The sequence below is a fragment of the Carya illinoinensis genome, chromosome 11 (assembly GCF_018687715.1).
Source record: "Carya illinoinensis cultivar Pawnee chromosome 11, C.illinoinensisPawnee_v1, whole genome shotgun sequence".
Taxonomy (NCBI): Eukaryota; Viridiplantae; Streptophyta; class Magnoliopsida; order Fagales; family Juglandaceae; genus Carya; species Carya illinoinensis.
Window position 1 is genome coordinate 24986126 of NC_056762.1, and position 27452 is coordinate 25013577.

Genomic DNA, 27452 nt, shown 5'->3' on the forward strand with positions numbered 1-27452 from the left:
TCGAATACATGAGTAAAAAGTTATGATCAAAAAATTAAAGTATGTCTAGGTAGTCTCATAGCGCATTTCGAACTTGGATTTCTTGTAGATTCATTCTGTGATTTCTTTCTCTTTTTCTTGATCCAAATTAGTCTCAAACCCTACAAAAAATATATTTATGCATTAAGACTCATTTCAAACACAAACTTAAGAAAAGCACATTATTCTAAAACAACCTATAATATGCATGAATTAACCTTAACTAAATGTGATAAAGCTATCTACTAATGAGATAAATTACAAAACTAAGGTATTATTACTCGTTGGTGTCAGCATGGCTCTTTTTGCACTATTCATGTCGCTGCTACAACTCTGCTAAGGAGCTACTAGCCTTAGAGAGGTCAACCTTAGCCACCCGCCCCTTCTCCATTGAAGTTGCTAGCTCTTGCGTAAGTCCTTTGTTATGGTCCTGAGAGCTGGATAGCTTCCAGCAAACAAAGTCTAACTCCCTCTAAAGGGCTAGAATATCGGAGTTAAGGCGACCTCGCTCGAACTCAAAATCCCTTTGAATAAGGGAGAGTTGAGCCCTAGCAGAGTCACACTTTGACTTCAACAACCCCAACGCAAAGCCGTCTCTGACCTTCACCTCCCAGGCATGACAAAGTTCATCATGAAGGTGAACAACTTCATCTACAAGGATTTCCATGTTGCTGGATAGAGCGCGGGCACAACCATCAGTCTACTGTAACAATACCTCCATTTCTACACTCTCGACCTTCCACCTCTCAAATTCTGCCTTGACGTAGAAACCATACTTACACCTCTCTTGAACTTCCTTCTCTAAATCAGCTCGGTCTCCCATGATCCAGGCTGTTAAGTCGTCGACGCCCTACAAAAGGCAAACGCCAAAATAGAATAACCAACAAGCAAACAAACATGTAGTTAAAAGGTGGGCCATGAGCAATTAAAATTAACCTAGAAAGAAATTGCCTCAGTCGATAGGCCATTTTGGAGGTAGCTTCACCTCGAGCATTGGAAGAGGAAGAGGATGCCCCACCTTGAATCCCCTCGAGATCATGACCACCATCAAGCAAAAAGGCCCTAGGAGGCATACCATCTGAGCCAGCTCCCCCTCAAGGAGGCTACTAAGATCTCCTAATGGGCGAGCAGTACTATTGTAGGCTAGATCCACATTGACCAAGCAAACACCTTCGACCACGAGGCCGCCCAAGGAAATGCACCTCTCCAAGAGAGAGGACTCAGTCTCCCCTCCAAAAGAGAAAAGAAAAGGAGAAGAAATGGAGAGACACTCACCACTCACATCAAAGGAGGGAGTATCCCCCCAGAGATGGTTGATTCGATCTCAAATGTGTTTCCAAATGTAGTAAGTATCAAGTTGTACTAAGGATAAGTCTAGGATCGTATTCTATAGGGACAACCGATTATCATAGAATTTGTGAAATTTTGTTGTAAAAAAGATGTATTGACTATGAGAGATAAAAATAAAATGAAAGCAATGTGAAGAATCTTTTTGTACTTTTTTTTATGGTTGTATAAAAATAGAATATGCTATGCAAAACTAAACTTAGATCGAAATGGTGAATTTTACTTTTAGTACTTAACACATGAAGATTCTTAAAGATGAATCAAGAAAAAGTATGAATTTAATTTCTGCAAACTTAAGTGAAAGATGGACTTAAGGTTTCTAACCAAAGAGACAAATTAACAAACACTTGGGTTTGGGTATAAGACTCTCTTTGTTTCGGTTCCTAGATAATTTTCTTGATTAACAATCTAGTTAAGGCATTGATAAATGGACGATAAAACATGTTATAGTTAGGTTTTGTAATATTTTTCTAAGGGATTCACTACTTTACTAGCCAAACACACATTAACAATCAAGTGAGAGAAGCTTTGATAATTTTCAAGTTTTTGTTGTGTCTTACGTCAACAACAAATTAAGAACATGAGCTGTAATCTATTTTCAATTCGAATCTAACTAGTCATATAGTGAAATCAACATTTATCAACAAAATATTGCATTAATATATAACCCAAAACAAATCAAGTCTCATTCCACAACTCAAACTTTAGAAATTAGCTACACATAATGTTTCTAGCAGCAAAAATTAGTCTAAATAAAGCCATTATAATATCTAAGAGCAAAAAAAAAAAAAAAAAAAGCCCCAAATGGGATAAACCCTAGAGTGCAAACAATAACTTTTGAAATCTAGTCAGGAAATTGAAACACACAAAATGCTGTAGATGACGAAAGAAAGAAAATCGAAAAGAAATAAAACCAAGAAAATACAAAGAACAAGCCACAGTGCAGAGAAAAGGAAACTAAAAGAACAGTCGAAGGAAAGAAAGATGAAAACTGGAAAATGAAAAAACTCTACCCTGAAAACAAAAAAATAAAACAACGGGAAAATGAAACAAAAAGAACAGTTGCAATTTTTTCTTTCTTTTTATATCCCTCACACACAGCTCCCTTTCATTTGTCCTTGCATCCCAGGCTCCTAGCCAACCCGTAGCACTGCTTTGTTGTGCATCAGCTTGAGGCCATTTCATTCTAGCTCATCTGTTCATTTCGTTGCTCATACTTGCTCCCGTAGGAAAGAGTTGTAGGCGTGCTTCTCCTGCTCCTTTAATTTGTGCGGGCCATTTCTTGGTTCCCATTAGATGGGTTCCCCAAAACCTATAAATCAATTCCCCAATTTCATCTTGGGTCCTGCATCCAGGTAAAATTACCCTTGAACTCTTATTTTTCCTTTACTTTTCAAAAATGCCCTGCAGCACAATATAAGTCATTATTATTTTAAGGGCAAATATAAAAATTTTGTGTGCAAAATATTGACATCAATTAATTTGCATCCAGTACTAGAATTTAATGAATAATTAAGTGTTCAACTCTTTTTTTTTGATGAAATAAATCACTCAATTAAACAATTTAATTATACATTTCTAACATTTTATCAATGGTAGTCAGTAGCAACTGAGGAAGGGAGCCTCCCGCTTCATAGTTTTCATTAATTTCCTCTACAAGAGGAACTCTATCATCATCCTCGCCACCCTGACCATCCGCTCTGCCTGGCATGACAAACCCTTGACTCTCGTTTGGGGTAGTATCTCCCTCTCCACCCAGGCTGGTGTCTACTTCCTTGTCATGCCCTCCAACATTCACTTGGTTAGCAGGAGCCTTCTCTCCTCTTGAGAGGGGGCCTACCTCCCCTACAACAGCTTCCTCCACGGAAAAATTAAAATTAAGGGCGGCTACAACATTAGCACTCAACTCGCCATCCCCCACTAGATTCTCAAACACAGGGAACTCAAAAACGGGGTCGGATGCCAAGGTAGACACCCCTGATGAGGAATTTCAAACTGAAATGTGGCAGCTAAGTCAGAGAGGGCTTGACTTGCCAAACCCTCAACATCGCCAAGGCTTGGGAAGTTGTACATGCGGGTGAGGTGTTGAGTGTGGAAGATGGGGTAACAAACGGAGGAGTAGATGCCTGGTGAGGGCTATCAAGTCTATCTCTTGAAGCCTTCTTCTTTTTAGCAGGAGAAGAATCATCCTTTGAACGAGCACGTTTCTTTGAAGCTTTCTTTAAAGCTTGTTTCGGTGGAGAGGGCAGCACCATGGTCTTGGTTAGGAACAAAAGACCTTTGACATGGGAGCGATCAGGAGTTGTCAGGAAGCAGTCTATGTTGGCAAGGGTCAAGCGATCAGGAAGCGGTCTGGATGGCTTTCCGCCCAGGCGCAAACTAGTTTGACTCGGACCAGTTCTCATTCAGACAAGGGATTCCGGCCTACCAACAAGGTTTTCTCCTCAAGGATTTTGTCCCAATTGGACTTAATGGGAAGATCCTGGTGGAGGGTCTATGAACTCGAAAACTCCCAACCCTTACCAGAAATAAAGAATAGTTTTCCCATCCAATTCTTAGCATTAGAGTGGCGGGTCTCGAATTTGGCTAGTGTTTGTCCTTATCCTGCTTCTGGAAGCTTAGAACATTGCCCTTGACAGATGATTGCAGTTGGTGTAAAAGGCCAAGAAGTCCCTGGCAATTAGATCTGGGTATTCTTCACCAGTGGGCTCAAGGGCCATATGAAAGACAATACATGCACAGAGAAGAGTCCTCCACGAGTAAGAATGGAGTTGAGCAAGAGCAAGGCGAAGGAGGTCAAGAAGGCCACGTATGGGGCAAATGAAAGGAAACCTCAACCCATGTGACAAAGCACAAATAGTTAGGGCAACCTTGCCGCTAAAACCGTCTTCATCCATGCAACTGCGTTCAAGGATTTCCAAGTGAGCAGTGTCCAGGATTCTAAAATCCTCACGCAGATTCTTTAGATCATGAGACCTGAGAGAAGAACGTCACATGTGCCCCTCAAAGGATAGGACATCCAAGACATGGGAAGATTGTGCGTTGGTGAGATGGAAAGAAATGCCGTGTTTAGCCATCGAGAACATAGAAGGATGTAGGATGAGAAATGCAAAAGTTGCAAGAAGGAAGCAGAATTGCAAGAAGGAAGTAGCAGACGAGGAAAAAAGAGAAAGGAGAAGCAAATGAAAGGTAAATGGAGAAATGAGAGTAGTGTGCAAACTGAGTGGGGAATACGAGGAGCCGACGGCTCTGGCATCATGACTTGAAAAAAAGACTCGATGGAATGGGAATGGTTACATGTTACCCATTAACCGTCACCACGTCATGAGCAATCAAAGCCCCTTTTCTTGATTCCTGAAATTTGAAAACAGTGGGATGAAATATTTAATGGGCTAGCAGGGTGGCCCATCAATTTCACTAAAAGAGTTAGCGGGATAGTTCAAAAGCCTGAAATCCAGTCCAAGTCACTCGTAGCATGAAAAGTAAATTTACACCTTGGGAATAAATTAGCATGGTCATAAAGATGGATTCACTAAAATAAGATTTCCTTACGCCTACAAGCAAAGGGAATTAGCGGGATAACTGGAGAGTCTAATATTGGCCCAACCCTGAACACTAGTGTTGATAATGGACAAAGGCTCAAGTTGTGGGCTAAAGGCCCAAGAAGGTCTGATACTCTTTTGGTTAGCAAGATGGATAAGTGATAGTACGACAGGTGGATAACTCCAATTTATTAGAGATAAGCTTCACGCCTACTTAGATGTGATGATAACCAAGTCATAATGACGATCCTATACGACTCTACACCTATATATATGGGTACTAGGTAACTTTAAAACACATTTGATTATATACTTGAGGTATTATACACCCCTCTTTATTGACTTAAGCATCAGAGTGGTTACAGGCACCTCATGCCATCAATCTTTGATCTGTAGGCTGACGCTTGCACATGGTGGTGGGATATGTCCTCAACAATAATGATACCTTTACATTTCCTTTACTACTGCTTTACTATTTAACTATTTTTTTTTTTCTATTTGAATATGAATTAAAAATCTCAGAACATGACGTTCTTATATAATTTAGAAGAAAATAAATTCAATCAACCAATTAATAATGTAATTTAATTATAAATAAATTCAATTTTATAAAAATTGACTCAAAAAGTAAAAGAATGTCAATTTATAAATTTAAATTTATTTTTAATGAAATTACATGATTATGTTAGTTAATTGAATATATTTTCTTCTAGATTATACAAGAAGGTTTATATTTTAAAATTTTTAATCCAAATTCAAAGGAAAAAAAAAAGCTGATAATAAAATAAAAGTAAAAAAAGCGTAAAAGTATTAAATGGCTACCTACGTATTTGACGTTCTAACTATAATTGCTCTCCTTTTTCTATCTTTCTCCCTCTCCTCTTCCTGTCGTACCCATACTGCCAACCACATGTTTGGCAAGTCTCCTAACTGTCCAAATCAATGTGATACTCTCCTTGTCTTTTCCACCAGCGTTACGGTAAGTCACGCTTTGCAGCTTCACGATTTTGGCGAATTTATTTTGTTGATAGACTTGGGAATGAATTAATATCGGATTTCATTTTTATTTGGAAGTTAAGGCCATGTTTGGTTATTTCCTTTTTTTAGATTCTTTTGATTGTTAAACTCAACTAAAATTAACTTAGTTTAATTTAATTTTAAATTGAGTCTAACATTCAAACATGCAACTCTCAAATTACTAAATTAATCTCAACTCAACTCAAAATCTCTTTACACATGAGATTCACAACTTTTTTCAACTCAACACTTCTTTATACATATGATCTATAACCTTTTTCAACTTTCTATAAATATTTTTAAACTCATCTTAATATATAAATACATTTAAACTAATTTTAGGCGGGTCTCACAAAACTCACTCTACTCTCTCAACTCATTACTATTCATAAAAAACTTAACTCATCTCAATATCCAAACCTAACAGTTAAGAAAATAAACTTTAATCATCGTTTAAGTTAAAAAAGTGTTCTATTTCAAAATATTCATCCAATTATTTGCCTAGATTGCTGTAAGAAATTACAAAAAATTAATAGAAACTTTTACAAAAAGATAAAAAAGATTATACCTAAAATCATATTCAAATAACTTTTAACCATACCTACCCACAAACTCTATACAAAATATATCTCAAATAAACTTTTATTTCAATTTTCCTTCTTTCACGAAACCTAATAAATTAAATGAAAAACTCAAAGTAATGGATCAATTTGATCGTAGACAATAATTCAAGAATTCAATACAAATAAGAGACTAAAGTGCAATCAAGATAAGTAGATCTTTCTATCCAGGTGCTGGTAGTCTACGTCTTCACCGATATGTCTATTTCACTGATTCTCTCTTCGAGACAGTGCCTAGATCGTTATGTCTTGAATCTTATTATCAATAATTACATTTCCATTAATATAATTAAATGTTTTTCATATGAATATTTCAACTTAATTAAACTTAGGCTTAATTTGGATAGTGAGTTGAGATGAGATGAGTTGAGATCGATGATTTGTAAATAGTAGTGAGATATTTGATTGTTGAGATGAGATGAGTTAGAAATGGTTTGAGTTAAAATATTTTATGAGTTTTTAGAAAATGAGAGAGAAAAAGTTGAATAAAAATATTATAAAGTTAAAATATTGTTAGAATATAATTTTATAATATTATTTTTGTTTTGAAATTTGAAAAAGTTGATTTTTTTTATGTTTTGTTAGAAAGTTTAGGAAACTTGTAATATTAAGTAATGATTAGATGAAAAAGTTGAATATTTTAAATTGGAAAGTATTTGTATTTTTTGTATTTAGATATTGAAATGAGATGGGATGAGATGAAATGAAATTAAATATAATGAGATGAGATGGAAGCATCTCTCTATCCAGATCAGGCCATATTAATATAAAATGATCTAATGGTATATAAAAGTTGAAGAAAAAAATAGGTGGGATACGCGTATATTATGTAGGGAGATTGAGTTTTCTATTGGTGTTTAATTCATTGATGATGAAAATATATTAAAATCGAGTGAGACATGTGCTTGAGAGAAAGGGATTTACCTTGAATGTTGATAAGAGAGTCTTAGAGATAATTGAGTAGTGGGTTCAGGAACACCCAAAGGAAGCTGGAAAGAAATACATCAATAAAACCAACCCGGCCATTTCTACAAGAGAAATGCTTTAGTTACCCAAAAAAAAGAAAAAAGAAAAAGAAAAAATATAAAAGTAAATCGACAAACTGACGTGACTTAATATATTATGTTAAATTATAAAATTACTTTTATTGTAAAATAGATCTAACGTATTATATGAAGTCATATCAGTTTATAGATTTATTTTAATGAGATCTTTTTGTAGCTGTAACACTTTTTTTTAACAATGCCAAATTTGTAATAGACGTTAGCCATCCTACACATCAACGCTTAAAAAGGAAAGGTTTTTTAGCCTTTACAAGGGATCTCTACCATCTCTATAAATTTTTAAGTACTCAACACCCAAAGGGCCAAAGCTCATAATGCTTCAGCAAAAGCATTTAAATTTTACAGTCTTAGAACATTGTTGAGAATTATGCAAAGTTTGTTATCTTAAATAGAAATAAACATGACTGTAGGTGCATCTGAACAAGTCAGTCACCTATTACACTATTATATCATGGTCTTTTCTTGAGTACATTCCATTTTCCTCTTGTATCTAACTTGATACAAAAGTAGCACATTTTCTGTTACCATACCTCTAACATCCATTCATGTGGTGGAATTTTTAGAAAATGATTTTAGAAAAGAGAAGGGAATTATCATTCATTTTAAAACTTTTTCCTTTCCTACCAAGGATACAAAAGACTCCATTTTTAAAATAAAATATGCTTTAGAGTAAAAGAGAGTTACAAAGGAAAATATTAAACTTTAAAATTAAAAGTCCTTCATACAAAACATCATGCCTTGGCTTCCATACTCTTCCCCTTGGGCCGCCTAGGCTTCCATGCTCTTCCTCTTAGTGTGATGACCCGCTTTCGCTTGTATTTTCGCTGAAATGGTTGTTTTTATTTTAATTAATATATTAGTTATTTATCTTAATTTATTGCGTTTTAAAAATTAGTTTTTAATTTATTTGATGATGTGTTTTATTTCTTTTAGTTGTTTATAGTTTTTAATCTCGTTGCGGCGGTTTAGTGTTGTTTTCCCGGAATGAGGATTATACCTCATCTTCTTTCCCTACACCTCTTTTCTTTTTTCCTTTTTCTTTTTCATTTTTCTCTTTTTTCTTCTTTCTTTTTCCTTTCTTTTTCTCTTTCCCTTCCCGCGTCGACCCCCCCGTCTCTCTCTCTCTCTCTCTCTCTCTCTCTCTCTCTCTCTCTCTCTCTCTCTCTCTCTCTCTCTCTCTCTCTCTCTCTCTCTCTCTCTCTCTCACGCCGGAGTGCTTCTGCCCTCGACCCGCCGCCGTCCGGCCACCGTGCGGCTCACCACCACCACCGTTCGACTCCCCTCCCTCCGGCGCACCTTCCCACCAATTCCCAACCCCATCCGGCCGGCCGTTTGGCCGGAAAACCCCTTTAAAGCCCGCACGGGTTTTGCTCCGATCCGCCGCCGTCGCTCCACCTCCGGCCACCATTTCTTCACCACTTCATCACCGGTCCCTTGCCGTCCTAACCCACCTATTTTCGGCCTCCAACGACCACCGGAACAGCTCCCACGAGCTAGCTTTCCTTTTTGGGAAATCCGGCCTCTCTCCGGCGTTTTCGCCGCCACCCATGGCCAACCACCACTTCCAATAACTTCACAATCATCCCTAGACCATTCTCTATCGATCCCAAGCCCTGGTTTGTCCCCGTTCAAAAGTGGGTATTTCACAACCCACGGCCACAGTGATTTTTCACTGTAACGTTGCTTTTTCTCCGCCGTTTGCAACGCCGGGTGTTTTCTAAAATTACCGTATAGCGCTGTAAGTATTTTTCCAAACCCTATTTTCAGATTTAAATATATATCGCTCATTCAATTTATTTTATCTGTTGGTTGGTTGATTCCGGACTGAGTCCGAGGAGTTCGGGGGTTGGATGGATGGAGGATGGAGTTGCTTGATTTATTGTTTTATGGTTGGTTGTTTGTTTTGTGCATTGATAATTGCATTTGCATGGTGCATGCACGTGTATTTTATTTTATTTGAGAAATCCTGTTTTGCTGGCGTGAATGGATTTTTGGGTGCGTGTGTCTCACGAGCCCAAGCCGGGATGGGTTATTATCTCGGTGGAGCTCCTCTGGTCACTCGGGAGTGGATAATACTGAGTGACATCCCCTGAGTGGTTGCTGGGCGATGACGGGAGCGGGGCTAGAGGATGGCCCGGCCAGGTACGCGTTGGGCGCGAGTCTGGGCATCGCTCTACTCACCGACTCCATGGCCCTTCGCTGGCGGGGGCTAGAGGATGGCCTGGCCAGGTACGCGCTGGGTGTGAGTCTGGGCATCGCTCGTTTAGGTGTCACATGCGTAGTCGTTACCTGCGGTGTGGCACAGAGCCAGGGTGTGCGGGTGATCCCTAGGGGAGATCATGGTGCATGCATAACCGGATTGTTTTTATGGTTTTCGTATGTGGGCCATTTTCTGGGAAAATGGCGATGTTGGTTTTTCCGAGGCTTTTGATCCATTTTCTGGGAAAATGGTGGTTTGGGCCATTATCTGGGATAATGGCGAGGTGTGGTTTTTAGGGATATGTTTTTATGGGCCAAATGGGTTTTTTGGCGTGTGTGGTAAAAATGTGGTTTTGCGGGACATGTGCATTGGCTTTTCTTGCATCCGTGTTGCTTGAGTTCTATGTGTTTTTATCTGGTGGTGTTTGGGTTTTACTTACCTGCGGCACCATTTTTGGTTCCGTAGCTTTTGGTGCAGAGTTCGAGGATGAGGAGGAGGAGGCTGAGCCCGAGGATACGGCTCCGCCGGGTTGCTGATGTTATGCTTTGTATTTGATATTATATTATATGCGTGTTTTGTAATATTTTATTTATGTATGTTTTGGAATATCTTTGTATTAAACAAGAAAAATTCTGGTACTTAGTTATTGACTTGCTTTTCGCTGCGTATTTCTCGTGCACATTGTTGTTTTTGCACACACTTGGCACACGTTGTTAGGGTGGTGACCCGGGATGTCATCATCCGGACGTCTGGATTTCCCCGTGTCCCATGCGTGGGGATTTGGGGGCGTCACAGGTGGTATCAGAGCGGTTTGGATCTGGGTAAAACCACATGTCCCGTAGGCAGTACCAGAATGCTTTTTAAAGTTGTGTTTTGAAAATTATGTTAAGTACAGCTATTTGATTTGTTTTATTTGTTTGAGCTTGTTTGTTTGTTTTTATTTATTTGGTTATGTTTTTGCAAGTTGGTTTCTTTTGTTTTCTGTCATGTGGTGTTGGTCTGTGGTTCTGTTTTTGTTTGTTGTTGGTTTTAATTGTTTTTGTTTTCTGAAAGGGGGGTCAAAGGTTGTGGTGACAGGAAAAAAAAATGGGGAGACCAAGGAAATCTGCTCAGGAGCCACGTGACAATACCTCAAGGGATGACTCCATAGCCGAAGCAATACGGCAGATGACAGAGTTTATGCAGCAGAATATTAGGCCACAACAGGCAGGGCCTTGGCCACAAGGAGGACCTTGGCCATCACAAGGGGGTCCCTGGCAGCCACAAGGAGGGCCTTGTCCGCAACAAGAAGGATTTTGGCCGCAACCAGGAGGTCCTTAGCCATATCAGGGAGGGCCTTGGATGTACCCGGGAGGGTCCAGTAGCATGGTGCAAGCCGGGTGCACCTATGAGCGCTTCCTGGCGCATAGGACTCCACACTTCACTGGAGAAGATGATCCACTTCAAGCTGGAAAATGGATCAAAGATCTGGAAAGGACATTTGAGGTGTGTGGTTGCACCGAGGCGCAACAGGTACTCTACGCCAGCTATCTCTTGCAAGACACGGCGTCTGATTGGTGGGATACCAAGAGGGTGATGTTGGAATCAGAATTGGGGTCTTTCGCTGCTGTGACCTGACAGCGCTTCAAGAAGGAGTTTAATGACCGCTTCTTTCCCGTAGCGGTAAGGAAGCAAAAGGCAAGAGAGTTCTCAAATCTGGTCCAAGGGGGTGCGACAGTGGAACAGTACGCCCGGAGATTCATAGAACTTGGGCGATTTGCTCCTCACCTTATCGCCACAGAGGAGATGCGAGCTGATCGTTTTCAGGAGGGACTACGCCCTGATATACGCCGTATGGTGGTCAGCCATCGGATATCCACTTTTCAGGAATTAGTGGATGTGGCCACCCTGGTGGAACGAGAAAATAATCTGAGTATGGGCTCCCCTCCAGGGCATAAGAGGCGGAGTTTTTCTGGAGAAGGAAGCAGCTCGGGTTCGCCTCAGAAATTTGTTCAGCGGACCGGGACTCGACCGCAAGCATCCTCAAGTGTTCGCATGGGAGGACGTGTGCCTGTTTGCGGAGTTTGTAATAGAGCCCATGTGGGTGAGTACCCTTCTGGTGGAGCTCGATGTTATAATTGTGGCCAGCAGGGTCACTTTGTCCGAGAATGTCCAAGAACAGTTCAAGGAAGCCGTGGAGGTAGACGCGGTGGAAGAACAAACCCGAGACAAACAGTGCAAGCCCGGGTTTATGCTGTCACACCTGGAGAGGTGGATGATGAGGCGCCAGCGACCCATGATGCTGGAGTAATTACAGGTATGGATTACTTTAATTTTAAGTTGGATTTAATTTTTGGTGTATTTGGTTTCTTCTTTGCTTTTTGGATTTCATGGGTTGATGTGTTTGGTTCAGGAAGAGTCCGTTTATATGAGTTTTATGCTTGTACTTTGTTTGATTCCGGTGCGTCGCAGTCATTTGTATCTTCCACGTTTGCGCGGGTGTGTGATTTGGTCACGGAACCGTTGCCGAAGGCTATGGTAGTGGCTCTACCCGATGGTGAAATGGTGTGGTGTTCCAAGGTTGCTTTGGGATGCCCGTTAAATTTTGAGGGAAGGTTCTTGGATGCTGATTTAGTGGTATTCAAGCTGTTGGGTTTTGATATCATCCTCGGAATGGATTGGCTATACCGATATTCTGCTAGTATTAATTGCAGAAGTCAAAAAATTAGCTTTCAGCTTCCAGATGGTGATTTTCTGGAATTTGCGGGGAGTAAATTAAAAGAAAAGCCGATAATTATATCGGCGATTCAAGCAAGAAGAGAGATTGCATGGGGAGCGGATGCATTCTTGGTTCAAATAGTGTCCATGCCGTCTGAGGAGAAGTCGTTGGCAGACATTCCAGTTGTGGAAGAATTCCCCGATGTGTTTGTGGATGACTTGCTCAGATTACCCCCTGTTCGGGAAATGGAGTTTGTTATAGACTTGGAACCTGGAGCGGCTCCTGTGCATAAAGCTCCTTATCGCATGGCACCGGCTGAATTAAAAGAGTTGAAGACTCAGTTGCAAGAGCTGGTAGAGAAGGGATTTATTCAACCTAGTACTTCACCGTGGGGTGCACCAGTTTTGTTTGTTAAAAAGAAAGATGGAACCCTCCGTATGTGCATAGATTAATTGGAATTGAATAAGGTGACCATCAAAAATAAATATCCTCTCCCGCGGATAGATGATTTATTTGATCAGCTTCAAGGAGCAGCCGTGTTCTCTAAAATTGATCTGAGGTCGGGATACTACCAGCTGAGGATCAGAGACAAAGATGTGCCTAAAACTGCCTTCAGGTCGAGGTATGGACATTATGAATTTAAGGTGATGCCGTTTGGGTTAGCTAATGCCCCTGCTGCTTTCATGGATTTAATGAATCGAGTGTTTCGACCTTATCTGGATTCCTTTGTGGTAGTATTTATTGATGACATTCTGGTTTATTCCCGAGATGTTGAAGAGCATGTGTATCATCTTCGTCTGGTACTTGGGAAATTGAGAGAACACCAACTGTACGCCAAGCTCAGCAAGTATGAATTCTGGTTGGAAGAAGTTAAATTTCTTGGGCATGTAATTTCCCGAGACGGAGTGGCTGTTGATCCTTGTAAGGTGGAAGCCATTTTGTCATGGCAGCGCCCGACTACAGTGCGCGAGATCCGGAGTTTCTTGGGGCTGGCCGGGTACTACTGAAGATTTGTGGAGGGATTTGCTCGCTTATCCGGACCTCTCACAGCTTTGACTCGGAAGAATACAGAATTTGTTTGGTCAGATAAGTGTGAGAGAAGCTTCCAAGAATTAAAGAACAGGTTGACGACGGCACCAGTGTTAGCGCTCCCAGAACCGCATAAGCCATTCGTAGTCTTCAGTGATGCGTCTAAGTTTGGTTTGGGTTGTGTCCTTATGCAGGAAGGACGGGTTGTTGCCTATGCATCTCGTCAGCTAAAGGACCATGAGAAGAATTATCCGACGCACGATCTAGAATTGGCTGCGATTGTTTTTGCTCTCAAGATCTGGCGGCACTTCTTGTATGGGGAAGCTTGTGAGGTATTTACTGATCACAAGAGCTTGAAGCATTTGTTTTCTCAGAAAAATCTGAATATGAGGCAGAGGCGATGGCTAGAGCTAATCAGTGACTATCAGTGTGAGATCAAGTACCATTCGGGGAAGGCTAATATAGTTGCTGATGCTTTGAGCCGGAAGTCGCACTTAGAAGATGAAGCCGAGCCGTCAGATTTGGATTCGTTGCTTTGTGGGATGAGAAGGCTCCTTATAGAGAGTTCGCAGCAAGAAGAGATTTTATCTTCAGTTCTTGATATTCGGGTAACTGATTTTGAAGAATTGAAGACTCTTCAAAGGAAGGATCCGAAACTGCTGAATATCCGAAAAAGAGTCAAAAAATCTCGAGGGCCGTTGCATTATAGCATGGATAATGATGGGATACTTCGGTTTCGAGATCGCAGAGTGGTCCCCAAGGATTCAGAATTCAAAGAACGAATCATGGCAGAAACTCATGCGGCCCCTTATTCAGTTCATCCCGGCAGTACAAAGATGTATCGAGACTTGAAGAAAAATTATTGGTGGGATGGAATGAAGAAGGATATTGCCTTGTATGTTGAGAAATGCCACACATGCCGTCAAGTGAAGGCCGAGCAGTAAAGACCTGCAGGTATGCTCCAACCCCTCCCTATTCCTGAGTGGAAATGGGATGACATCACGATGGATTTTGTAGTGGGTTTGTCGAGAACGCCTAGTGGGAAAAATTCTGTTTGGGTGATTGTTGACCGGTTAACGAAGAGTGCTCATTTTCTGCCTGTTAATAACACCGACTCTTTGGGTAAGTTGACCCGCTTGTATGTCAAGGAGATAGTGCGGCTGCATGGCATACCAAAGAGTATAGTGTCAGATCGAGACCCAAGGTTTATGTTGCAGTTTTGGAAGAGTTTGCAGGCAGCTTTGGGTACTAAGTTGAAGTTCAGTACTGCATATCACCCGCAGACAGACAGCCAGTTAGAGCGCACCATTCAGACCCTTGAAGACATGTTGCGAGCATGTGTCATGGAATTTCAAGGGAGTTGGGAAAACCATTTGCCGCTCATCGAGTTTGCATATAATAACAGCTTCCATGCGACCATTCAGATGACTCCCTATGAAGCTCTTTATAGGAGAAAGTGCAGGTCGCCCTTGTGTTGGGATGAAGTCGGGGAGAGTAGGATAATTGGACCCGAAATAATTCAAGAAATGCAAAGCCAAGTCCGGATCATCAGAGATAAAATGGCGACAGCTCAGAGTCGCCAGAAAAGCTACGCTGATACCAGGAGGAGAGAGTTGTCTTTTGAAGTTGGTGATTGGGTTTATCTCAAAGTCTCTCCCATGAGAGGTGTTAAGCGTTTTGGTAAGAAGAGGAAGTTGGATCCGAGGTATGTTGGCCCTTTTCAGATTCTGGAGAAGGTAGGGTCCGTCGCCTATAGAGTTGCTTTGCAAGGATATTTTGGGGATATTCATGATGTCTTCCATGTATCATCCCTGAAGAAGAGCTTTGGACAGCAAGAGCCACGCTTCGTCGACCCAGCGGGTATTCAGTTGCAACCGGATCTCACTTATGAAGTTGTTCTGTCGTAGATCATGGATTGGAAGGAGCAACAGTTGAGGTCCAAGATGATACCTTTGGTTAAGGTGGCTTGGGGAGATCCGTTAGCTCAAGACTTCTCTTGGGAGCGAGTAGCGGACATGAGGGAGCAGTACCCGTACTTGTTTGAAGGATGAAGGTATGTATCTTAATCTTGGTCACAGTTGATTTATGTGCTTTTATGTGGCTTGCTTTAAGTTGGTGGTTGATCTCACAAATTTTGAGGACGAAATTTGTTTTTAAGGGGGGGAGGATGTGATGACCCGCTTTCGCTTGTATTTTCGCTGAAATGGTTGTTTTTATTTTAATTAATATATTAGTTATTTATCTTAATTTATTGCGTTTTAAAAATTGGTTTTTAATTTATTTGATGATGTGTTTTATTTCTTTTAGTTGTTTACGGTTTTTAATCTCGTTGCGGCGGTTTAGTGTTGTTTTCCCTACACCTCTTTTCTTTTTTCCTTTTCCTTTTTCCTTTTTCTCTTTTTTCTTCTTTCTTTTTCCTTTCTTTTTCTCTTTTTTCTTTCTTTTCTTTTTTTTTCTCTTTCCCTTCCCGCGTTGACCCCCCCGTCTCTCTCTCTCTCTCTCTCTCTCTCTCTCACGCCGGAGTGCTTCTGCCCTCGACCCGCCGCCGTCCGGCCACCTTGCGGCTCACCGCCGCCACCGTTCGACTCCCCTCCCTCCGGCGCACCTTCCCACCAATTCCCACTCCCATCCGGCCGGCCGTTTGGCCGGAAAATCCCTTTAAAGCCCGCACGGGTTTTGCTCCGATCCGCCGCCGTCGCTCCACCTCCGGCCACCATTTCTTCACCACTTCATCACCGGTCCCTTGTCGTCCTAACCCACCTATTTTCGGCCTCCAACAATCACCGGAACAGCTCCCATGAGCTAGCTTTCCTTTTTGGGAAATCCGGCCTCTCTCCGGAGTTTTCGCCGCCACCCATGGCCAACCACCACTTCCAATAGCTTCACAATCATTCCTAGACCATTCCCTATCAATCCCAAGCCCTGGTTTGTCCCCGTTCAAAAGTGGGTATTTCACAACCCACAGCCACAGTGATTTTTCACTGTAACGTTGCTTTTTCTCCGCCGTTTGCAACGCCGGGTGTTTTCTAAAATTACCGTATAGCGCTGTAAGTATTTTTCCAAACCCTATTTTCAGATTTAAATATATATCGCTCATTCAATTTATTTTATCTGCTGGTTGGTTGATTCCGGACTGAGTCCGAGGAGTTCGGGGGTCGGATGGATGGAGGACGGAATTGCTTGATTTATTGTTTTATGGTTGGTTGTTTGTTTTGTGCATTGATAATTGCATTTGCATGGTGCATACACGTGTATTTTATTTTATTTGACAAATCCTGTTTTGCTGGCGTGAATGGATTTTCGGGTGCATGTGTCTCAAGAGCCCAAGCCAGGATGGGTTATTATCTCGGTGGAGCTCCTCTGGTCACTCGGGAGTGGATAATACTGAGTGACGTCCCCTGAGTTGTCGCTGGGCGACGACGAGAGCAGGGCTAGAGGATGGCCCGGCCAGGTACGTGCTGGGCGCGAGTCTAGGCATCGCTCTACTCACCGACTCCGTGGCCCTTCGCTGGCGGGGGCTAGAGGATGGCCTGGCCAGGTACGCGCTGGGCGCGAGTCTGGGCATCGCTCGTTTAGGTGTCACATGCGTAGTCGTTACCTGCGGTGTGGCACAAAGCCAGGGTGTGCGGGTGATCCCTAGGGGAGATCATGGTGCATGCATAACCGGATTGTTTTTTTGGTTTTCGGATGTGGGCCATTTTCTGGGAAAATGGCGATGTTGGTTTTTTCGAGGCTTTTGATCCATTTTCTGAGAAAATGGTGGGTTGGGCCATTATCTGGGATAATGGCGAGGCGTGGTTTTTAAGGATATGTTTTTATGGGCCAAATGGGTTTTTTGGAGTGCGTGGTAAAAATGTGGTTTTGCGGGACATGTGCATTGGCTTTTCTTGCATCCATGTTGCTTGAGTTCTATGTGTTTTTATCTGGTGGTGTTTGGGTTTTACTTACCTGCGGCACCATTTTTGGTTCCGTAGCTTTTGGTTCAGAGTTCGAGGTGAGGAGGAGGAGGCTGAGCCCGAGGATGCGGCTCCGCCGGGTTGCTGATGTTATGCTTTGTATTTGATATTATATTATATGCGTGTTTTGTAATATTTTATTTATGTACGTTTTGGAATAGCTTTATATTAAACAAGAAAAATTCTGGTACTTAGTTATTGACTTGCTTTTCGCTGCGTATTTCTCGTGCACATTGGTGTTTTTGCACACACTTGGCACACGTTGTTAGGGTGGTGACCCGGGATGTCATCATCCGGACGTCTCGATTTCCCCATGTCCGTGCGTGGGGATTTGGGGGCGTCACACTTAGGCCATGTTCGTCCTAATGCCTTCTGCTCATTTTATTTTTGGGAGGGGCATACATAAAAACTAAAATGAGTTAATGACTCATAAGCATTATTTCATACACTAAAACTATACTAACATAGGTTTTCATTCATGCATTCATGCATTCAACACTTCACACATACTATACATAAGACATATGTTCATTTAAAATATTACGAGATGGAGATTTTCTTAAAAAGAGTTTTCTTTCGTAAAACATTTCCCCATGCCTCGTGCCTTCATTTCTTAAAGAGTGAGAGCATACATACATTTTCTTATCACTTTCCTTTGGTTGGTACACACTGTTATGCTCTATGTGTAAGGGTTAGCGGGCATTGCAATCTGCCCATACATTTGGCACCTATTCATTCATTTATTCATGTGGCCGTTATATATTTTAATACATTAAAACTTTCATTCATTCAGTCACTATAGGCGAGAATCACAGGCGGGATTTACCACCATCCCTGCTTACCATTTCATGAAAATACATCCAATACTTACTACTTATACCATCCATTCACATGCATACACTTAATACTTTGGGGTGCATAAAAAGGGACTGCCAAGAAGAGTCGTTACATATATATACCTTTAAACGATATACTTAGCATACTTTCGTAAAATATCGTTCATGTCGTTTCGTAAAACATTGTAAAGGAAAAATATTTCTTTTTCATTTCATATCATTTAGAAAACTTTAGAAGAGTGTGAACATAATACTTGGATTCCATGCCACACTCATTTCATGTAGTCTACTCATGTGCGTGTTAGATGACAACCTACTTGCATACACAACCTCAATGTCATTCTCCATCTAGTGCATAGGCAACTAAACTAGAAGACACAGACTACATTTCACTTAGACACACTCTCCTTCTATCTCGTCTTCTATGTCTTCCTTACTATGCTTCCTCTTTTTTGGGACCCACTTGGGTCACCTTTTCAAACTCAGCATTCTATTTCGAGGTCTTATCCTTTAAAGCAAACCTTCACCTTAGGGTTAAGACACTAGTACCTTCGTCTTACTCTTCCTATCAACTACATCCCGATGCATAATTTAAATCGACCAAGTCATGCATCTCAATTCTAGTCCATACATACGTCACTTTCTTCCTGCATCCTAGCCCACATTTCATCCTCATTCCCATCCATGCATGTCACACAACTTTAAGTCGACTCTTAGGCTTAAACATCATATTCCCATGGTCAGACAAGTTACCCATTACATATGGTAAATCTGTCCAGCATATGTGTCTAACTAGATTACCTTTTATCATCTAAGATCAACATACAATCTGTTGAACGCTCGTTTGAGTAAATAAGCTCCATACTACGATACCAACTTTCAACTCAACTTGGCTAGCATGACTCTTCATGCTACTCATCTAGCAACATACTTCATCCCAACATTTAACACGACAAGACTCCATTAACAGCTACACCTTCGTTGAGTCACGTAGCTTGACACTAATCCCAAGTTACACCGTTATCCACTACTTTGCCTGACATCATGCCACATCACTTCAACACCAACTTCTAGCTCATCACGAGCATGACTTCTCATGAGCTCATGCCACTACACAACATCCCGTCATGTTTCCACTACGTCACTCTTACACCACTCTGTGACTTTACACATACTCCCGTCCATACCCAACTACACTGTGACACCGATCATTATGGCAGGGTCATATCACAACTATTTTGGAACACTGTTTCAAAATTCCTGACACAACACAACACGCTCTACGCTCCCAACTATGCAATCATCCAAACCTTCGTGACATGTCATTTGGTGCATCATGACTTCACCACACAGAGTACACTCCACATGTACTCCCTCCAATCCATACTATGCCACATCTCACCACAATGACATACTACACTTCACAACTATGCCCAACACTTCATGTACACAGCCACATTTCACATCACCTCACTACATAGCGAACTCCACAATACCAACAACACAGTCCACAATCAACCAACTTCACATAAATAATGAGAGAAAGGAAAAGAGAGTTATACCATCGGGAATAACCCGTGCGTTGCTCGCTGCCCGGCACGGCCAATGGCATCAGTAGCCACTAGCTTGGGCGGTAGTTGCTTTGTCATGGTCACTACTGTGACCTTGGAACGGGGCTACTCTGGAAGGCTAGATTTAGAGTTTCTTGACTAAATCTAGGCTTTGGCAGTTTAACGTGACTGTAGAGGGTGGCCGACGCAATGGGTAGTTTGTGGGTGGTGGCTAACACCGCATACAATGGTTATCCACCATGTACGATGGCTGTTTTCGACATATGGAGACTGTTTGGGCATTAGCAGGCATGGATTTCGGGAAAGGGAGGCCCTGGGTGGCTTGTGGTGGCTGGGGTGGCGGAGCACGGCGATGCCGTGGGTTTCACGGGCTGGATGACTTTAAACAGGAGAAACAGAGAGGGAGAGCTAGAGGAACTCAGGCTGGGCATGGAGGAGCTTACGGGAGTCGGTGGAGTTGGTGGTAGCATTGGGGAGGTAGTATGATGGTGGGGTGGCGATGGATTTGGGCTGCATGAGAGAGAACCCATGAGAGAGATGTGATGCGTGAGGGGTAGATTGGGAAGAGGGGTGGTTGGGTTCGGTGATTGGGTGTTGCCGGTGAAGGGAGGAGGCTGGTGGTGGTGGTGATGTCACAGAGTGGCACACGGCGGCTTGAGGCTTGGTTGCTTGAGGGAGCTGCTGTAGGGTGTAAGGGGGAGGGAGGAGAGGGAGGGAAAGTGGGGAATGAGAGGCTAGGGTTTCATCTTTAGGGTATTTAATCCTAACCCTTCATCTATGATCCCTAACCTAGATCTAATGGTGGATAGCTAAACACTGATTTAAACCAAATAAACTGAGAGGAATCAAGATAGAAATACTATATCATCAATTTAAACTCAACTTTAGTTTATAAAATATAATCTTTTATCATTAAATAAATGATGAAGTTTTGCTAATTACTTTTAAGAGAATAAAACCATCTAAATAATTAGAGTTTTGAACATAATTCAAATCTCATAATATTTTTAACTAACTAAAATCATTTAGATAAAATGATTTTCTACAATTATAATATTTTTGGAGCTCTTAAAAATATTATAATTCTCTTACTTAAAAATCAAGATTGGTTCAATAATACTAAAAATATCCCATTTAAAATACTTATCGGACATTTAAAATATTTGAGGGCTCTAAAGCATTTGGCTTGCCTAAGAAATTACTTGATATCTTTAAAATCACGCCATCGAGATTCGACACATAGAATGAGACTCGTGACCATTTGATAGAGAAAGGAGTAGGTTGTTACAATACCAACTTAAGAGAGGCTTCTTTGCACTGTACTCACTTTCTATGTCATCCTATCTTCACGGTGGTAACCTTCTTTCCCTTTTGCCCACAGCACAAAGTAGAGGCCAATGAACATGAGGAACATGCCAGCAAGGCTGCATTCAACATTCCAATATTGTCACATGTATATTATCACTGAGCAGCCCCGTATTGAACAGGATGATGACTTTTTATCACTAATTTTAATTACCTTCCAATGTTAACGGTGTCTCCGGTGGTGGCCACTGAGAGAATAACCGAGAAGGCTGTACCAATGGGGCTGAAGGTGGAAACAAAGACTGGTCCTCTTTTCTTCATTGCCCATCCGCTGAAGCTTACACATACTCCAGTCACAAATCCTCCCTGTGCATTAAATTATACAAGAGCATTAATTATTCTTTCGCAAAAAATGCTGCTTAAGTCATGTTTGGCTCAAGTGAAAAATCACAGGGAAAAGAAAAATCAAAGGAAGAAGTGGTGGTATTTACCAGCAGTGAAAATCCAATCAAGTCTCGGACGCTCAGGAGCGGCCAACCCAATTCAATTTTGTGATCTTGAATTAGTTGGACAGCTGCAGTCAAAACCACGCCGATCAAGGATGTTATTGCACACAACGACATTGGTGCAGGAAAATCAATCAATGTTGTTGCCTGTCAATCAATCATTGTTACCTTATTAAAAATTAAAACAAGTAATATCCCTGTAATTATATTCTCTCCGCATGATCATGTGTCTGTATAGATCTCATTTACTTTGGTTTCATTGAGGTTGTTACCTGCAAAACAACACTGCTGGACAAAGCAAAAACTGCAGCAATGAGGTAGAGGCAGCCGATGATCTTGTCTTTGTCCAAGGCAATATCAGGTGAGGGAGATGAAATTCGGGCATCTTTTGCAGCAGCCCCAGTACTGTGCATTATGCTCATTGTGAGAGCACCTACAACGCAGAGCAACGTGCCTATTATCTTCACTTTGCTGTACAAGCAACCCAGTTTCACCTTCTCCATTCTGCAAAGTAATTTATTGCATGAAAACTACATCACTAAGCAGATAAATATCATTCTCCACCGAAAAATCGTTACTCTTTGTTTTTTATTTTATCATCCTTAATTAATATTGAGGGGTGGCGTTACACAGTAAATCATTTCCCAATCTTGATTTACCCAAAAAAAAAAAAAAGAAAGAAAAAAAAAGAAAGAAAGTAACCAAGCCAGCTATTACCTGAAAGTCCAAGCAATGACAAAGATAAAGCCAGGAGAAAGGTTTGGCATGGCTGTAGCTATTGCTGGTGAAGTTAGCTTGATCCCTTTTAGGAAAAGGCTCAGGAATAAGGTCACCCTGTAAGCAAACATATCAAATTAGGATACAAGCATCATGAGCTGCATGCCAGCCACCGTGCTTGCTTTCCATTTCTTTTCTTCAAACCAATATTTTTTGGCAATTTTCGCCAGAAAAGTTTGGACATTAGTAATTCGCATAAATTAAAGAGGAGCACACGCTTACACACATGATGAAATCTTTGAAGATATATATAGATATATGTAGGGGTGAGTTCGGTCCGGTCCGAGGAGGTTTTGCGGACCGGACCGGACCTATTCAGTCCAGGGTTTTCCCACCCTGGACCGGACCGAACTCCCTAAGGATTCGGACGGTTCGGTCCCATCTAGTCCGGTCTGGTAGGTCCATGCTTGACTTTGTTTTTTTTTTTTTTTTTTAATCCTATAACATTTTGTTTAATACTTATATAATTATATTGTGATATATTTAATATATATAGTATACTATTATATATATTAATATATATTAGTAATATGTTAATACTATTAGTCCATTAGTATATAGTAAATTAGTAATAGCTATTAACTTATTTGCTATAACTAATAATACACTAGTACTAATACTATAACTAATAACTATATGTAATAATAGTAATACTATATGTAATATACTAGTATTACTATATCTATTCAAACACCACACATTTATTAATACTCTATGTCATACTATATTAAATAATAGTAATACTCTTATTACTAATACTATATGTAGTTATATTAAATACTATATTATTAATACTCTATACAGTTATAGTGATTTAATACTAACATATTACATATTAAGTTAACTATACTAATACATTATAAATTTATACATACATGATATATTATAATTTATACCATAACTCTTATAATATGTTAATATATTAATATATACTAGTATTATATATTATAGTTAATAGTTATACATTAAATAATATAATAATACATTGATACTAAATATATATAGTTATAGACTTATAATGATTTAGTTATTATAAATTTACAATTAGTATAACTATATAATAGTATTTGTATTAGACTATTAGTAATTTAGTATTGCTATATTATATTAGTAATATTAGTTATGTTGAATCAATCAGTTAGTATAACTATTTTTTACATTATTATTATTAATAATATTAGTATTAGTTATAGCTATATAGCCTATATTAGACTTAAGAGTCTTAGACTATATAATAGACTAATAGTATTAGTAGAACTGTATAGCTATATATTAATACTAATTATAGTGAAAAGTATAACTATATAATAGTATTAATAGTAGACTAATAGTATAGTTATATATTAGTATTAGTTATATTGTTATAGTGATTTAGTATATTATAATTATTGAACTCAAGATTTCAAGTTTCATGTGATTATAAATCTACACATGGATTTTGATGATAACAAATGAATTCAAAGAATAAAGGAGTTTCAAGCTCAAGTTGTTCATACAATGGAATCAAGCACATCAAAGAACCAAGCATGAGCAAGAAGGAAACAAGTTCACATTAAAGTTATAGAGTAATGTTGTAAATCTCTTAAAATTCGAAATTAGGATTAATGCTCAAAATTAATATTTTATCATAAAGCATTAAAATACATTTTCCACATGTGCATGAATATTTTTGAAAATTAAATTTGAAAATTTTGAAAGATGATTGATTGTCATCTTTTGCATGTGCATGCCTTGATTAAAGGGTTGAACTTTGAAAATATTAAAGATGATTGATTGTCATCTTTCACATGTGCATGTTTTATTTGAATATTTTCAAAAGTGATTGATGCTTTTTTAGATTTATACAAAACGTAAAAGATTAGGTTTGAATTTTTTGAAAAGAAAAGTGTGCTCCTTTTGTCACATGCAAAAAGTAAAAGATTAGGTTTAAATTTTTTGAAAAAGAAAAGTGTGCTCATTTTGTCATATGCCAAAAGTAAAAGATTAGGTTTGATTGTTTTGAAAAAGTGAATGATATTGTCTTTGACAATTGAAAAAGAAGAACCTTTTATTTGAATTTTTTGAAAAAATGAATGATGTTGTCTTTGACATGTAAATCTTTTTAAATTTGAATATGAAGTCTCATATGCCTATAAATAGATCATTTGAGAGCTTCACATTCACAACACCAAGAGCATACAACATTCATTCAAAGCTTTCATTCTCTCTTCTCTAAGCATTGATCATTAATCCTTGTTCATTTTGAGAGATATAGTTTGTGTTGTATTGTTCTTATTTCACTCATTGAGGAGTGTTTTCTGATAACCTACCCACTATCAGCTTTTGTATCAGAAAAAGAGTGTGTATAACCCTCGTGCGTGTAGAAAGTATTCTACACGGGGAATAGTTGAATCACCACGTGTAAGGTGATTGCAAGTGTATAGGGTGTTCTACACGGATCCTTTGTAGCGGTGTTGTTCAAAGGTGTAATAGGTTTCTATCTCCACCTGAAAGAGGTTGAATAGTGAATTTGGGAATCCTCAAGGGGTAGCTTGAGGTGAGGACGTAGGTAGTGGGGCCGAACCTCGTTAACATACTGAGTTTGCTTCTCTCTTACCCTTACTCTTTATATTTATTGTTATTTCATATTTTGTTTATATTTTATATTATATATTTGATTTATAGTTGTTATTTTTTTTAATACAACTCAATTCATCCCCCTCTTGTGTTAGTCATCTGGGCAACAATAATTTATACTATAACTCTTATAATATGTTAATATATTAATATATAGTAGTACTATATATATATATTAAAGTTATATATTAATAATACATTCATACTAAATATATATAGTTATACTTATAGTGATTTAGCTATATATTAGTATTAGTATTACTTATAGTATTTAATATAACTATATAGTCTATATTAGTATAAGTATAACTATAGTATATTATAATATTAGACTATTAATATTAGTATATAATTATAAATATTAGTATTAGTAAAAAATTATATAATTAATTTATAAAATTATTTATATAAATTATATATATATTTTTTCATTCGGTCCGGTCCGGGGTGGAAAACCCCTGGATCGGGACTGGAACAAAACTCCTTCGATCCCCTCAAAATTGAGGTCCGGTCTAAAAATGACTGGTTCGGTCGGTTTGGCCTATCCGGATCGGCCGATACTCACCCCTAGATTTATGTTAGTCGAACACATATGGCATGGGATGAGTAGTTGCCACTTCAATCAAGTTCTGATCTTCACCTCTAAAACAAGAAATGTCATGATCTACTTTGATTTCATAATGTTTGACGGACAGATGATCATCCAGTACTTCGTATGGTTTTAGCAACAGGTGAACGTATATTTCTATATATGATCTTCTTTTTGTTTATCTTTTTTCAAGCATCAAGAGTTTTAAGATATAATCTTGTGTCTTTCTCATAATTTCGTGTTTGGGGGAAGATCATGAAGAAATAAATAAATAATTGGTGAAAAACATCAGAAGAAAACAGAAAACCCAGATGCGTTAGGGGAAAAAGAGGAAATCTTATATATTCATGAGATGGAGGATTATGGACCATGGTGCTTACGGGTTTGAAAAAAAAAAAAAAAGAGTAAAGGACAAAACATGATCATTCTTTGGTTTCCCGCGTCCCCCTCAAATAAAACAAAATAAAGTCAACTTTCTCAGAGAAATATAACGCATATAAATCAAAACCAAAAAGAGAAAAAATAACGTATAATGCTCTCCTTACTCATTTTTTCCTACATGAATGCAGTAGTACTTGTAAATACTGAAATATCTGGATCAAAATTTTCTTACCCTGCAAAAGAGATCAAAAGCAGCTGAGTTATCAATTTCAAGCTGAGTTTCTTGGGCCACTTTCTCCTGCAATTCATGCATAAAAACTTTCACTTCCATGAAGCCCTATAAATAACAAGGAAAAATCGAAATGATGCCAAGCATTCACCAGAGAGAGAGAGAGAGAGAGAGAGAGAGAGAGAGAGAGAACCTTTCAAAATAGATGGAAATGGGAGAGAGGATGAGGAAGGTAGCAAAGGCAGAGAAAATAACAACGGTGAGAGGATTGAGGCCCATAGACATAAGATAACTTAGCAACTCCGAGTTCCCTGCGTACACAAACTGCACCCCTATCAAACCCCCTATTATTCCCAAAGCTTCAAACATTTCCTTCCTCATCATCAGCTCCGTTTTCTTTCTCTCCAATATCTTCTTCTTTTCCTACACAAAATATATACACAAAATTCTCTCTCTCTCTCTCTCTCTCGTTACCAGAAACAAGTTCCCATTTCTCCGTTTTCCTGCTTTCCTTGTGCGGCGGTTTCTGTACAATTTGTCTTCTTCTTCTATATATTTCTGTTTTGGTAAGTTTGTAACTGTGTTACCAGAAACAAGTTCCCATATCTCCGTTTTCGATCCTGCTTTCCTTGTGTGGCGGTTTCTGTACAATTTGTCTTCTTCTTCTATATATTTCTGTTTTGGTAAGTTTGTAACCGTGTTACCAGAAACAAGTTCCCATTTCTCCGTTTTCGATCCTGCTTTCCTTTTGTGGCGGTTTCTGTACAATTTGTCTTCTTCTTCTTCTATATATTTCTGTTTTGGTAAGTTTGCAACTGTTTTTCCTTCAACAACAACAACTTTCAGGTTTAAGCTCAGCTAATGTTCATGGGGCATCCCTACATGTAAATGACGTGTTCTATCCCCGAACATAATCCCGAACCTGCGAATTATAGATTGATGGCACTGGACGCTTGCAACCACTCCGATGCTAAAGTTAGTCAAAAGTATATATTAACTCAAGTAGATATTCTAAAGTGCTTTAGGATTACCTAATATCCGTATATATTGGTGTAGAGAAATATTGGGTCAGTATCACGATTATATTACTTTCATGTGATACTCATTTGTTCATCCTATCCCTAGATGGTACGAGAAGTCTGCTCGCCATA

General features: G+C 39.5%; 1 protein-coding gene across 1 annotated transcript; it reads right to left on the reverse strand.

Moving 5' to 3' along the window:
* Positions 1-21170: 21170 nt before the first annotated feature.
* Positions 21171-26690, reverse strand: LOC122282706 (WAT1-related protein At5g47470-like). The gene is made up of 7 exons (XM_043094691.1): positions 26495-26690; positions 26305-26370; positions 22427-22543; positions 21982-22213; positions 21695-21856; positions 21418-21569; positions 21171-21322 (listed from the first exon to the last, which is right to left on the reverse strand). Exons 1-7 carry the CDS (start codon positions 26683-26685, stop codon positions 21229-21231), a joined length of 1014 nt encoding a protein of 337 aa, XP_042950625.1. The 5' UTR covers positions 26686-26690; the 3' UTR covers positions 21171-21228.
* Between the last annotated feature and the right edge of the window lie 762 nt (positions 26691-27452).

Coding starts and splice junctions, on each gene's coding strand:
- LOC122282706 (XM_043094691.1), bottom strand. CDS start 26,685: ATGATGAGGAAGGAAATGTTTGAAGCTTTGGGAATAATAGGGGGTTTG. Junction 22,214..22,426: donor GTCATTGCTTGGACTTTCAG/GTAATAGCTGGC, acceptor ATTACTTTGCAG/AATGGAGAAGGTGAAACTGG. Junction 21,323..21,417: donor GACACCGTTAACATTGGAAG/GTAATTAAAATT, acceptor TGTTGAATGCAG/CCTTGCTGGCATGTTCCTCA.